Source organism: Jaculus jaculus, chromosome 6, assembly GCF_020740685.1.
Source record: "Jaculus jaculus isolate mJacJac1 chromosome 6, mJacJac1.mat.Y.cur, whole genome shotgun sequence".
NCBI lineage: Eukaryota > Metazoa > Chordata > Mammalia > Rodentia > Dipodidae > Jaculus > Jaculus jaculus.
In genome coordinates, this window is record NC_059107.1 from 121,352,503 (window position 1) to 121,366,824 (window position 14,322).

General features: G+C 36.1%; 1 protein-coding gene across 5 annotated transcripts in view; it reads left to right on the forward strand.

The window, feature by feature from the left end:
* Nav3 (neuron navigator 3) overlaps nt 1-14,322 on the forward strand; it is an 830,635-nt gene that overhangs the window by 445,690 nt on the left and 370,623 nt on the right. Inside the window, exon 1 of one of the 5 annotated variants that reach the window (XM_004650132.3) lies at nt 6,123-6,567. The exons of the other annotated variants lie outside the window; for them this stretch is intronic. Within the exon in view, the coding sequence (XP_004650189.2) occupies nt 6,325-6,567 (243 nt within the window). The 5' untranslated portion in view covers nt 6,123-6,324. Of the gene's footprint in view, nt 1-6,122; nt 6,568-14,322 lie in introns of those variants that run through there. 5 annotated transcript variants of the gene reach the window in all.

Below are 14,322 nucleotides of genomic sequence, written 5' to 3' on the forward strand. Positions count from 1 at the left end.
AGCTGCTTTGGGGATCACACATTCCTAAAAGCAACCTCCCTTTATGTTCTGTAAGTGACTCCCCCCCACAGTAAAAACCTTTGGGTTACCAAAGTCAGTATGATTGTATTTTGGCCTGCCATCTGAGCCATATTTGGGGCAAAGACGTGTGTCCACATCCCCCCATGGGAAAAGTTTCCCATAACATCAACACAGTTTGGGGCAGAATGGTGAAAAACAATGAAGCATCTGAATCAGGATAGAAACTACTACAGACTAGTAAGGATTATACTTGTTAGACCCTGCGACTTTAAATCAAACATAAAACATTTTTCAACCATTGTAAAGATATGCCAAGCCTATGACCTCTTAAAGAAGACTAAACAATGTGCATTACTTGGAGGCAATATTCAGATTATAGAGTATAGATAGCTCAAATCCAGTTGAGGAGTTATTCTGAGTTATAGGAAAAAGTAGTCAATGACTAGTAATGCTTACAGCCCTACTTTTTGAGACAGAGTTAAAAAAAAAAAAAAGAAAAGAAATTGGTGAGAGAAATGGGAATGGTGATGGAAAGGCGGGGTGGGGGGGTAAGAGATAAGTACACAATGAGTATACTAAGAGAGAGAATGATAGTGAATTTAGGACATCTACAGATTTGTAGATGTTCCTTCAATCTTTGTCACAGGGATATTCCTGTATCTGTATGAGAAAAGATATTCCAAGGCCAAGGAGAGTAGACTCATACTCCTTTCACATGCTTGTGCTATCATTGTCACACATTTTCTTTTGCAATTATTAATTCTCTGAATCATTACATTGTTCTATTGTCAATTATCTTTAAAAGTAAACATTAACTCTGTAATTATCAAGAGTTTCTCTTTCTTGTATTCTTCCCTCCTATTTGAAGAGGCAGATTTCTATTTGGTACTGTCTATGACCCACATACATGGACATGTACACACACATATGCACACATTAAATTTTTAGATTTTGCCCTGCATTCAAGCTAGCAAGCTAATCTGGCCTGTACTCATAATCACTGACAGAGACATTGGACTCTTCTATTGGAGACCAAAAATAGTCATTCACAGCAGTAGCTAGAATACCATGATCTTGTTCTAGTTCACCACTACCTACCAGGTTTAAGGCAATATAATAAGGTGTAGGTGATGCTTACACTTTTATTATTTGCTGCAACTTGTCTCTTCATTTTAGCTAGAAATAGACAACACATTTATTATAATAGACAGTATACCAATCTACCATTTGCTCTAGAGGAAAGTATTTCTTCCATCTTCCAGGACTATCTGTTATACAAGTCCTTGCAGAGATGGCTTGCCATCAAGAGATAACTAGGGCCTCTCCCAGAACAATAAAAGTGGAAAATATGCAAAGAATGATCTCACATTAGACAAGCTGCAAACTAGGCAAATGTATTAATTCATTTCAAAACATCAGACTAGGAAAGGACCTTTATCTAATATAAAATAAATGGCTCAAATCTGAAAAACAAAGATAAAGTCTTGGTGTACAAATATATAAAAAACTGTTCAGTATTAACATTACAAATATTCTGATTAATGTATGATAAACAGCATTAGATTAGATACAGCTAAACTGAAAACACAAAATAACAGTGGGTAGGTGGAGGTACTGGGACTCTCCTCCATTATCAGTGAGATTTCAGAACAGTATGCTGTCAAAATTATTTGGCAGTTTTTTATACAACTAAGTGTCCCAAAGTTTTTCCTCTGGTGATTGATTGCTGACAAAAGAATGTAAGTAACACAAGGCAGTGTCTTTATTCACAATATCCTCATATTGGAAGTACATCACATGATAAATACAGAAACATACCCATAGAACAGACTGCATGTCAGTGACACCATGTTCACCTTCATAATGCAGATACGTATCAGAAGCAAAACAACAAATGAAAAATGCAGAAATTCCAAGAAAGGCAAAACTGGTGTGTGTAGCCACACATAAGCTGCAATGGGCATGGGGGATCTTTAAGGGGGAAGGAAAAGGATCTTCGTGTTGTTAGTGTGTGGTGCAGCCCACAGTGGACTAGTTCATTAGAATTGTTAAACTTTAGTTTCAAATATCACTTTGACCTATTAATAAATTATTTTGAATTACTAACATTGAGATATAGTTAGATGAGAATTCTCTTGTCTACAAGCTTGGTTTTCAAAGGTATCTAGTAGCCACTGTTACTTTCTTGTCTTATCATCATTTTAAATATTTTTCCTGGCTATGATAAAACTCTTGACTTTACCTCATTAGTTGTTAAGACTTTAAGAGTGCCTGTGATATTAAGGCTAACATTTATTGGCACTACATGCATGGTGCTAAAGACTTATACATTTATCTCTTCAATGCTTATGATATTTCTGAGAGAAGTAGGAACACTTCCAAATTCATGTATCTACTAAGTATCTAAGCAGGGTTTGGTTACATGAAATCTAACTTTTGGAGCCTGTCTCCTGAACTATCACACTATAAGTCCTATACATTATAGATCCTAAATTTTAGTGAGTAAAGAGAATAAACTTATTTAAATTTGACCCAGACATGTCCCTCTTCTGTATTATTCTTACTTTGTAGATTTGGGTTGCATCTGACATATTTTTAGCAAACATTCCAGATGGTGGTTTGTTGAAATCAGTTTAAGATAAGTCATTTTGAACTTGGCACCATGCTATATGCTGGGACCTTAAGTTTGTCATTTAACTTTTGCTGACTTTCTAAATTTTGGATGTTCAAAACAGCCTAATATAACCCAAGTTGGCCTTAAGCTCATATGTAGCAGTGGCTGGGTTTGAACTCTTGAATCTGCCTCTACTTTCCAAGTGGTGTGAATATACCAACAGTTATGGCATGATGTGATATGTCCTGGATAGACTCGTGTGTCTGTACATTTGGTCCCCAGATGAAGGCACTGTTTGGTAATGTTGTGGAACATTTAGGAATTAGAGACTTGCTGGAGGAAGTGTGTCACTGGTGGCGGGACCTGAGGTTTTATAAAAACCCTACTTCCTGTTTACTATCCATTCCGGACTTTGGATGTTATGAGACCAGCCACCTTCTCCTCCCTACACCTCCTGTGCCATGGAAGACTATAACCTCTTGAGCTGTAAGCCAAAATAAACCATTCCTTCTGTAGGCTGCTTCTTTTCAATAATTTATTGATTCAGTCACAGCAAGAAAATTTATATAATCTCTCAATGACTTTTTTTCTCCTATTCCTCAAAGCAGTGATGTGCTTTAGAATAGGCTGAGATATCAGCTCTAGACACATAGTCAGTTTTCCATATGTTTATTGTTTATTTTTTGGTGGTTGGTATTGTTGCATAAACTTGGTTGACAGTGGCTAGAATTTTCGCCTCTGTATTTTGGTTACAGTGAAATAATGCTAACATGTTAAAGGCTTTTCAAGCTGAAAACAAATCTTATTAAATGTGAACCCTTATTTTTCATTTTGATCAATCCTAGAGTTATAGGGTGCTCTGCTCCAACAAATGTCTTCAAAATGCCATTAGCTCAGTGTCACTTGGTAAATAGGTTAATTATGCTAGTGTAATTTAGGAGTGTAGCTTATGTATAGCCACATAAAGCCATACCTGCCTTTATGTGATTTATTCTAGGCTAAGGGAGACAGATAGTCACAAGTGAATTAGAATCTTGGTAGGAGAAAAAAAAAAAATAAACCTTATCTTGAACTCAAGGAACTCAACAGAATCCCTTTGGGTTGATTATTATGACAATTAGAAATACAGGTGTATCATGAACCCAATCCCTGTTTCTGAGGCATGTTCATCATTGGACATACTTCTAGCATTCTATTACTTTTATATATTTGCAAATGGTATATACCCTATTCCCATTTAGATGCTTGCCTTGCCTCATTGGTTAAAATTTGCCTTCTATCTGGATTTTTTCCACAAGTTTTAATGAGTGTATTGCCAGCTTTTGTGCTCAATTGTCTCTAAAATAATTTTAGGCTAAGCTGAATCCTTGGGTGGTCCAAATTCTAAGCTTCCACTGGTAAATTTGCTGAAGACCTGATTTCTCAGAGTTGCATACATTTTGAATGGTTTTCCAAAAATTTATTTTTTCCACAAGTCACATTATTTTAGCTGTGTTATTTTATATGCAATATAGGGATTATAAGAATCATAAAACTTTATCCCATTTTAAGAATATGAATAATCTCTATCTCTGTGAAATCTGTCTCTGGAAGATAGAGTTTGGTATTGTGTTTTGCTTTTTTTCTTTTAAATATTTGTTTACAAACTTTTTAACAAGATTACACAGTAACTATCTCAGGTAGATTTTTGCATTTATCTATCACTACTGGTTTTACATTTCTGTCTTATTATCCCATTCTATAAATCCCACTGGATTACTTTTTGAAAACTGTGAGAATTCTGAGTTACATTGCAATTTCTTCTACTTATATCAAAAAGTACATATTTTAATTTACTTATTGACTATTTCATCTATGAATTGCTTCTTATACAAAATTAAGTATGTAGCTAGAAATTATAGACAAAATAAGATCACTCCGTAAAAATTCATTGAATTGTACAAAAAGGCACAGCAAGATTAGATACTACATGTTAATGAATAGTCAGAGTATCATTTCTGTGTTGTAGAGAGGCATTTGCTATAGTAATGACTGAGGTTCTGGTGATTGCCAACATATGAGTGCATTTTTATGTTACTCAGTTGTTTCTCTAGTAACTTTACACTTCTTATAGTATTAGAATATTTTCTTTCTAAATAAGTAAAATGCAGGAGTAAATGTACCTTAAAGAATTTTTTATTGAAACATAAAGGGAATGATATAATTATTTTTCTTATCAGATAGGTAATTGCTATTAAAATCACAACATTGTCAGGACTATATGATTTTCTTTAACTAAATGATGACAGAGATTTTTTTTTCTGAAGACATTACAATTCAGGACAATAATGAGTATATATGATATGTTTTTTTCAAAAACTTTGGGCCTGCTTTTAGCCTATATTCTACATGATATGATTATAGGAAAACACTTTTGCAAATTGGATCCTTGTCATTCACTGTCATTCAGGACATGTTTTCAAAACTTAGCATTTTAGGTTGGACTTAATGTTGTATCACAGTTACTTTTTAATTATAAGATAATTTTTAAGGCTAAAGGCATAACATCTGATTTCATGACTTTGGTCTCATTAGTCAATGTATCTAAATCAATATTTGTCTTTTTGCAAAGTGAAGAAAATAAAAGCATAAGCTGTTGGAGTCATCACAGTGATTGTACATGATGCACAAAATGCTTTGACCACCAACTGTTGTGTGAGGCCTGCATGCACTGTGAATGCAAGGACTTTTCTCATCATTACGTTTAGAAATTAGTTAGCATCTTTTGCATGCACCCAGTGCTTACTGCATTTCCTATTCCAGGCAGGCATGGTCTGCTGAATGATTTAGCTGCCTTAGCTAGCTGCACTTTTACATGACTTCAACCTGATTTCATGGGATGAAACAGAATGAACACCATGGTGTATGGCTGTCAGTAGTGAAAAATAGCTGGAAATTAGACAAACAGCTTCATTGCTGAAATTGTTTCCGGGCTAAAAGTTCTTCCAACAGCTGTTTGTTTTGGCCATTAACCTGCCCATTCTTTCTCCCCCCCCCCTTTTTTTTCAACTAGGGGAAATACAGTTTTCTTTAAAAAGAGAATGCAGGCTGGCTATTTCTAGTCAGGAAGAAGTCCTGTCCTGTCCTTCCACTACTGTGGACTTTTGGCTTCTTTGACTCTTGTACTAAAGGGTTTTCCTTTGTCTGTCTGTTTCTCTCCCCCCCCTCTCTCTCTCTCTCTCTCTCTCTTTACTCTCAAAGCTCAGACACAGGCTGCTATAGCAAGAAGAAAGGCTTATGGATGCATTTACCTTGTAGTAAAATTACTTTCCAAAGGAATATTTCATATTATTTAGTAGTGCATAGGCAATAACCAACTGAACAGAAAGAGGAAGGGAGGGAGAGGGTGCAGGAAGGAGAAAAGAGGAGAGAGAGAAAGGAAAGAAGGAGGGAGGGAGGCAAGGAGGGGAGGAGGGAGAGTGAGAATGAGAGAGAAAGAGCGAGAGAAAGAAAAATGAATCCCAGCCAGCAAGAAAGACACTCAGCTAAAGATAAAGTTTTGTTTCTCTCTTATTAGTTTTTTCTTTCTAAATTGGAATGACTGCTAGTTTTGTTTAAATTATTTGTTCTGGAAATACTAAAGCTGGAGTCTACCAGACTGAGGTTAGGAGCATTTTCCTTGGCAGCAAAAAGATACTTTTATAGAAGCCATGCCTGTACTTGGGGTTGCCTCAAAACTGAGACAGCCAGCTGTTGGGTCAAAGCCTGTTCACGCTGCTCTCCCGATACCAACTCTTGGCACTTGTGGGTCACAGCACTATTCTTCAAGACCTTTGGAACTTGCTGAAACAGAGCACTCAATGCTTCCTTGTCAGCTCACGTTAAAATCAACCTGTGACTTTGGAGAGAAGAAACCCCTGCAAGGAAAAGCCAAGGAGAAAGAAGAAAGCAAGGTTAGTACCTGGAGGTCTCCTGCAGACATGCATAGCTGATATGTAGGTTTCCTTTTAGGTGGAATTCAACATATGGTGGAATTGAGACTAGGAAAAGAATGCCAGTGTAAGATAGCAAGCAGTCAGAAGAATTAACAGGCTGAATACTTATATGAATACTATGTTGTCAGTTTATAGCTCTAAAAATCATGAGTAAATTTATGAATATGCATGTTTACCATCAATATACAACTTGATAAAACCTGATATAAACTACAATGACACCACCAGCATGCATATTGAAAAAATGTATTTGTAAAAATCCATAGCAACACTCACTGTTCTCTAGGTGTTGAATATGTGTATACAAAGCTGCTTCATTGATTGTAATGTGAAGGAAAATGAAGAGTGCTGCTCCTTCACACTGCACATTTGTCTGGATTTTTGCTTGTAAATTGAAACCCTACTGCTTTACTTATTACTGACATCTTTTTCTTAGTCATTTAATTTATGGCATTTTGTGCACAGCAGCTCCTAGCTGTTGGATGCTGAGCTGGGTTCTGATGTTACTCCCCAGATGCGGCATGCATGCGCGGCACTGCAACCTAGGGCCTGCAGTGGGGAGCCATTTGAAGCTCAGGAGTGTCACCTCACAGTGTGGCACTGGCTGTGATGCCATGCTTCCCCGTGTCACCATGCTCATCTCTTACTTCTTAAGAATACCCCCATTTTATTTGCCTATATCCAAATTTAAGTCAAGAAAAAATATATATATAAGGGCTGTATACATAGAAACTAACTTTTCAAGGGAAGAAGGAAACCACTCCTTTTATCTGAAATGTCCATTTTATCTTCACATTTTTCTTCTGGTATCCAAACTTAGTCCAAATGCTACTTCTTTCACAGTCGTTGCTTCTTAAGCTATTCCTTGTTTCCTTGGCAGTGATATTTTTGTTTCTTTCTGAAAATAGCTACAGTGTCTTTATTTGTTATTCCATGATTAATTATATATATTAAATATAATATTTCTATCCCATCTAATATGGTACATAGAAGGTAGGATCTGTTTCTTATTCTTTGTTCTACTTCCCTTTCCCTGAGCCCTTGCAATAATAAATGTTAGAAAGAAATTGAATGAATGTAGGAATGAATCCATGAATGACCAAAACAATTATCAGAGAGATTTAGTTAAACTTACTCATCTCTTTGGGTCATTTCATCTATAAAGCAAAACATTTTAAATGGATGAGTTTCATAGTTCTTCTAGCTATAGCAACAAATTTTCTGAGTAAGAATTAAAATATTTTATTAGTGATATTGAATGAACAATTCAAAATAAAAGTAAGGAAGTATAAATTATTAATAAAAGACTAAGTATTTTAACTTTTTGTAAGTAATTGAAATGAATATCATACAACTTGACTCTGTAGGTCTGTGCTCATATAATGACTTGCTTGGATTCAATTCAAAATAGTAATAGAGTATTTCTGTCTCCTTAATGCGACTGTCCTCACTGTAGTATTTCTTGAACTTTGCAAAATGAACCTTGGTTTAATACGTATCCACTATGCATAACAGTTTCAATAGAGTTTGGTCAGTCATTTGGGTCACCAAACTTTAATGAAATACTCACTAATTCAGTAAGACTCTACAGCAAGGAAAGTTGGATTCATCTTCATAGAAAGTTTTTAACATGCCTTTTGCTACATTAAAACTCTTTCAAAAAATGTGAAGAATGTTTGATTAACATTTCAGCATATTTCTAAGTGTTAGAAAGAAATATAGGGTGTTCTTTTAACTTGTAGAAAATAGTAAGGAGGCTGGGAAGATTCTCACCAGCATGTGGATCCACCTTTGATTCACAGTATCCATGTAAAATTCTGGATGTGGCTGAGGGCCGGAGACAGTAGAACTCCTGGACTTGATGACCAGCCATTTTAGCCTAATTGGTGAGCTCCAGATCAATGAGTGGCTTTGTGTCTAAAGAAGTCAACAGCATCCCTGAGAGTGACCCTCAATTTGGTCCTTTGACATCCACCTGGATACATGCTCAGTTGTGTGCACACCTGTATTCACCTGCATACCTACATGCTTCACCACAGACACACACACAAGCGCACACACACACACACACACACACACACACACTATGTATGCACGTGCACATGTGCAAAACAACTAAGAAAAATAAAATGAATGCTCAAAGTAGTTATACTGTAGAGAATTAGACTTGACCAAATATAGCAGCTAACTAAACAACAGCATGGAAAACACATCATTTATACTCAAGTAAGGATATCTGGAGGCATGCAGTTCGTGGATAATAGGGTGACTTCTGGAAGTTTTGAGAGAATTAGGCTGTCCTACCACTGATTTACTAGTGGCTCCCAGCTCAATGTTGGGTGGATTATTGAGATCCACTCTAGTATAAGGACACACACCATTGCAGTAAGTATTCTTTGCCATCTCTTCAGGACTGTTACAGTTCCAAAGGTCTACCTAGCTGCAGTGGAGACTGAAAATTCAGTGCTTATTCTGGGCAGCCATGTGGCAAAAAAAAAAAAGAAAAAAAAGAAAAGAAAAAGAAAAGAAAAGAAATATGGGTTCCTTTCTAAGAAAAAAGAGATGATGGATAGTAACTACAATAAATGACTGTCATTTAAGAAAAAGAAAAAATGTTTATGTGGAATGTGCAGTTAGTCATTGTACCAAACAGCTGTATAATCCTGTTGGAGAGAACAAACCTATCAGGAATATTCTTGGTCCATAGTTTGTTTGTCCTATGTTTGTTTTTTACTAGAGCAGATGCTGTCATTCTACTCGTCTAATCCTAACTCCCTTGGCTAGTGTCTGTTAATTGCCATTGCCATTGCATAACCCATTTCTTGCTAGAAATTGGAGGTTAACTTCTGGGTTGTCACCTGAATTTTTCTTGTCTGCACATCCCAGTTCTTGGGTCTTGGTTTTCTATCAGTTATTTCAAACTTGATGTTTTTCCTCCTTTGTGTAGTCCTCATTATCTATCCAATAAATTCTCCATGATATTTAAATGAACAACAAAAAGATATAGAATGTTTATGATTTCTTTTTTAAATTTCTTTATTTGGGCATTGTAGCCTCCATAGTTTTCCCACTTCCTCTTTTATCTCTATCCAGCTCATTTCTTTTGGATATCTTTCCTGGGAATCCCATACTACCCAGACTGCTTCATTCCACTGCCCTTAAACAAATGCTGCCTAACAAAACCAAGTGTTGTCTTCAGGAATGCTGTCCATTTCATGCAACAGGCATAAAATAGGAATGCCATATTTTTCTTCTGTATGTCTTATTCTGGTTTCTTATGTTGAATTTTCTAATATGTCTCCAAATAGGACTTTTCTTGTCTGCTTCTCCTGGGTTCTCACATAATAGTAACAAGATGTCATTTTGTAGCTTTGGAGCCCTTACCTATATGAATCTTGAGGCTAAGTTTAAGAAGCAGGATTCTGTTTGTCACTGTTCCACAGACAGCAGACAAGCAGCACATATCTATCTCTGCTTCTGGAAGTTCCGTTCCTGAACTTCCTTCTATTGACAATTCTTCTCTGGACTTTATGTCAGTCTGACCCTGAGCAGTGCCCTCTCCTTCCCAAACGTCCTACTCTGGGGACTCCGGAGTCATTCTTTATTGGATTGCCAGTGGAAAGTCAAGATTCTTTTCACCTAAGAAAATAAAATTCTTTTTAATACTTACTCTATACTACACAACACTTTTGTTTTCCTTTTAACTCAGAACATTTCAAAGACAATATCACTATCAATATGGTAAAATAAACAAACAAATTTAGAGAGAGTTGAAGACTTTCTTATAAGACATTTATCTAATACCAAAAAATAGATTTTATATCCATTTTTTTCTAATAAAGCTTTTTGTTCTCTATTACTTTAAACTGTTTCATGAGGTGAATGTGATTTTTTTTGTGGATACACCCTATTCAAAATCTCTTACTAACACTGTAATACTCATTTCTGTCAATCAAAAATACTGACACTATTGGTCGATGTTAAAACTAGTGGGAGATTACATCCAGCTGAGGTTATTTAAAGATAATTCTAGAGTTGGCACTCATGCCTCTGCTGAATGCAGTGTAGCTCAGTGTTCCTGTTCTATGACTTATAGGAGCAAACTAAGATGGAATTATTTCATCTTCATTTGTTGACAAACAGCTAAATATGTTGAAAACAGAAGCCACTGAAAAGTACTATTTATTTACTTAATTTAGAGATTTGGTTTCTGTACCTCAGGTTCGCCTAGAACCCACTATGTTGGTGACATACACCTCAAACCAGTGACAATCCTTTTGCCTCGGTCTCCCAAATGGTTGAATTATATGTGTTAGCCACTGTTCCTAGTGAAGTTCTATATTTGAATATTTTATTTTATTTATCTGATAAAGAAAGAGGAAGGGAGAGAGAGAGGGAAAGAAAAAGAATGGACATGCTAGGGCCTCTAGACACTGCAAATAAACTCCAGACACATGCACCACCTTGTGCATCTGGCTTATGTGGGTACTAGAAAATCAAACCTGGGCCCTTTGGCTTTGTAGGCAAACTCCTTACCTGCTAAGTCATCTCTCTAGCCCAAAGTTGTATATTTAAAGTAAACACCAATATAAACATTGGCAGACGTACATATTGAATGTTTATTATTCCAAATGAGGGCCATTCTTTAGTGGGGTTGTGGCTGTAAGAAATGGCATTTGAATAGAACATGCCAAAAAATAAATGACATTAGAGTGAGGGGTGAGGACATGGTCTCACAAGCAAGAGGACCTGAGTTTGATCCCTAATATTTATTCAAAATGCTGGTGTGTATCATGTACATGAAACTTTATCACTGGAGAGGCAGAGACAGAAATAATCCCATGGCTTGCTGGCCAGCCAGTTTAGGATACTTGCTGAATTCCAGGCCAGTGAAAGTTCCTGTTTCAAAAATAGGTGAAAGGCGTTTTGGAGGATAGCAACAAAGATTGTCCTCTGGGGCTAGAGAATGGCTTAGCAGTTAAGGCACTTGCCTTCAAAGCCTGAGGACCCAGGTTTGATTTTCCAGGCCCCACTTAAACCAGATGGAAAAGGTGGCACATGTGTCTGGAGTTTGTTTTTACTGGCTGAAGGCATTGGTGCTCCCCTTTCCCTCCCCTCCCCTCCCCTCCCCTCCCTTCTCTTCTCTCTCTCTTGCTTTTTCTCCCTCTGTATCTAATAAATAAATAAAAATTTTAAAAATTGTCTTCTGACATTCACATGCATGTGCACACCCATGCATATTCACAAGCATGTACACAATCATATATTCATGCATGCATGCACACATACAACATATAGGCATGCAAAAAGTAAGTTGATGCTGTTGGTATTTGGTGGAAAGATAGGATTCAGAGAGGAAAAGCATGTTTTAAGGAAGGGGTTATGCAGAAGAATGCCCAGTACAAACCATTATAATTGAAGGGTACTATTTGTGGAAAGTATTAGGTTTGGAGTGGTGGAAACTGATTCCTAAGAGGGTCTAAGGTTAAGTGGTATTTATAAAGTCTTGCTATATGCAAAGTAGTGAACCAAAGACTTTGTGGAATGTAAGTCAGATGATATAGGCATTATTACTGTTTCCATTTTGCAGATGGAGAAGCTGAGGTTTAGAAAGGCTAAAGTACCTGCTATTTTCCCATTGTTGTATTTGGTAGAATAAACATTCAAAGAAAGTCTGTGTGGTTGTGAAACATGCTATTGTAAAACCAATAAACTAAAATGCCACAATAAAAACTTTTAATGGGAGGAAAGGAAGGCTATTGATAGGCTTGATTTCTATATACAATGTAGGATTTATGTTAAGTATTAAGCTGACATTACGAGCAAGTTGTAAATAAATCATGGGTTCTGTTCAAGTACCTAGAATTATCAGGAGAAGACAATTAAGTTGACACATGGCCTCTGCTGAATTGTATGTGAAACAGAACTAAATAAAAGTAACCCCAGGATAGAAATATAGCAACAGATGTCAATCGAACAAAGTCCTGGCTCTGGCCTCCAGCTGTATATCCTTTTGGAGAGCTAGCCTGAGTGTGGAGGACTGTCGGTGCTCCTGTTGGCTTGTTCACATGGTAGTGTTTCCAGAGCTGGCCAGGCTTCCAGCTGCATAGGTCAGCTCACAGGTCCCTTGATGATTCCGCCTTGCTCGCCTCTTTCTGCTGTGCTTGCACATTTTGTTATTTGTGTCTGAAGAAACATGATTATTTCTTTTTCTAGTTAGAGTTCTTCCTCCAGGTTTCACAGCTAAACTAGTGTGTGGATGTTTTAGTTTGTTTTTGTGGTAGTGATGGCCTGATAATTTGTAATGATGCTTAAATTTTCACATTTTTCTCTACTGGCCAAAGACTCTTGTTTTCATTACAGTACATTTAGTCCCTGTAGAAATCTTTGGCAGCCTGATACTGTTGACTATTGATTACTTTATTTCATGTTTTACAAAACCATTAAAGATTTACATTGTGTGCTACAAAATTATTTTTTAAATTCTATCTTGAACATGTGATTAAGTTCATTGAAAACATCATATAATTGTTTTTTTCATATTAACATGGTTCCTATATTTGATTCCTTTACCAAACATATTCTTCTTTAACTATTCTTTCTCAATATCATAAACATCTTTATTTTTTTAATAAAAAGGAAAGTACTACATATATTATTTATGGGACCATTAAGTCAATAGATACCTCATCAATTTTAAGCAGAGTAATTGTATTGTTATTATAATTGAGCCTTTACATCTTCAATGACTACCCATAACCAATTTAGAACATGATATACTGAGGACTATAATTAAGAGAGCCTTCTTCTAGGAGCTCAATGATATGAACTAAACTTGTTCCAAGTCATCAAAGGGTCAATCATTCAATCTATTTATCTGCAAAAAAATAAATAAATAAAATAAGAATAATAGTTCCTGGTAAACTTTTCCTAAGTGGAACATTTTTATTACTTTCTTCCTTGCTTATCTCTGATTTCATCCCATTTGTTACCCTTTCTCTGCAACAATTTTAATATCTTCCTCTGGCATTAACTCTGTGGCCAGCATTCTATTAAAACCTTGGTACTAGTGGCATTGGGACCTGATGATTCTGTGGAATATGTAACAGCTCTACTTTTTCTAGCAACTACAAAAGCCAGTGTCATTCTCCACTTACGGGAACCAAAAATGCCTCCAGACCCTGAGATTTAACCACAGAGAAGGCAAAATCAAACCAACCTGAAACATTCTTTCCATCAGATAAACGTGTCATCATGCTTTAGTCACTACCTATTAACATAGTAGTGAAAGTAATAATTTATTTCCTTTTCTGTGGAAAATGAGTTATATTTCCTCATTGCAAGAGATGTTTCTTGAAGGAGCAGTTGCTACTTTTGACAGGGGTCAATTCCCCACGTATGGGGAAATAGCAGTTAAATTATGCCCTGACAAATAAATGTATTTAGCCAATTAAATATGGGATTAAATAATATTTTAGAAATAAAATATTATTCTATTTTGTTTATCAAATAAATCCTAACATGTATGCAACCAAGGACAATGGGATTGTGGGAAGTTACTTGAAGCAATGGGAAATGTGCACAGAAACAGAGGTTGGACTTATTGTCAACAGGATATAGGAGGATTCTAACTATCAAAAAGTGACATTAAGACTTCACTGGAGAAAGATAATGATGAAATAAAACATGGAATAATCAGAAGTAGGAGAGAAA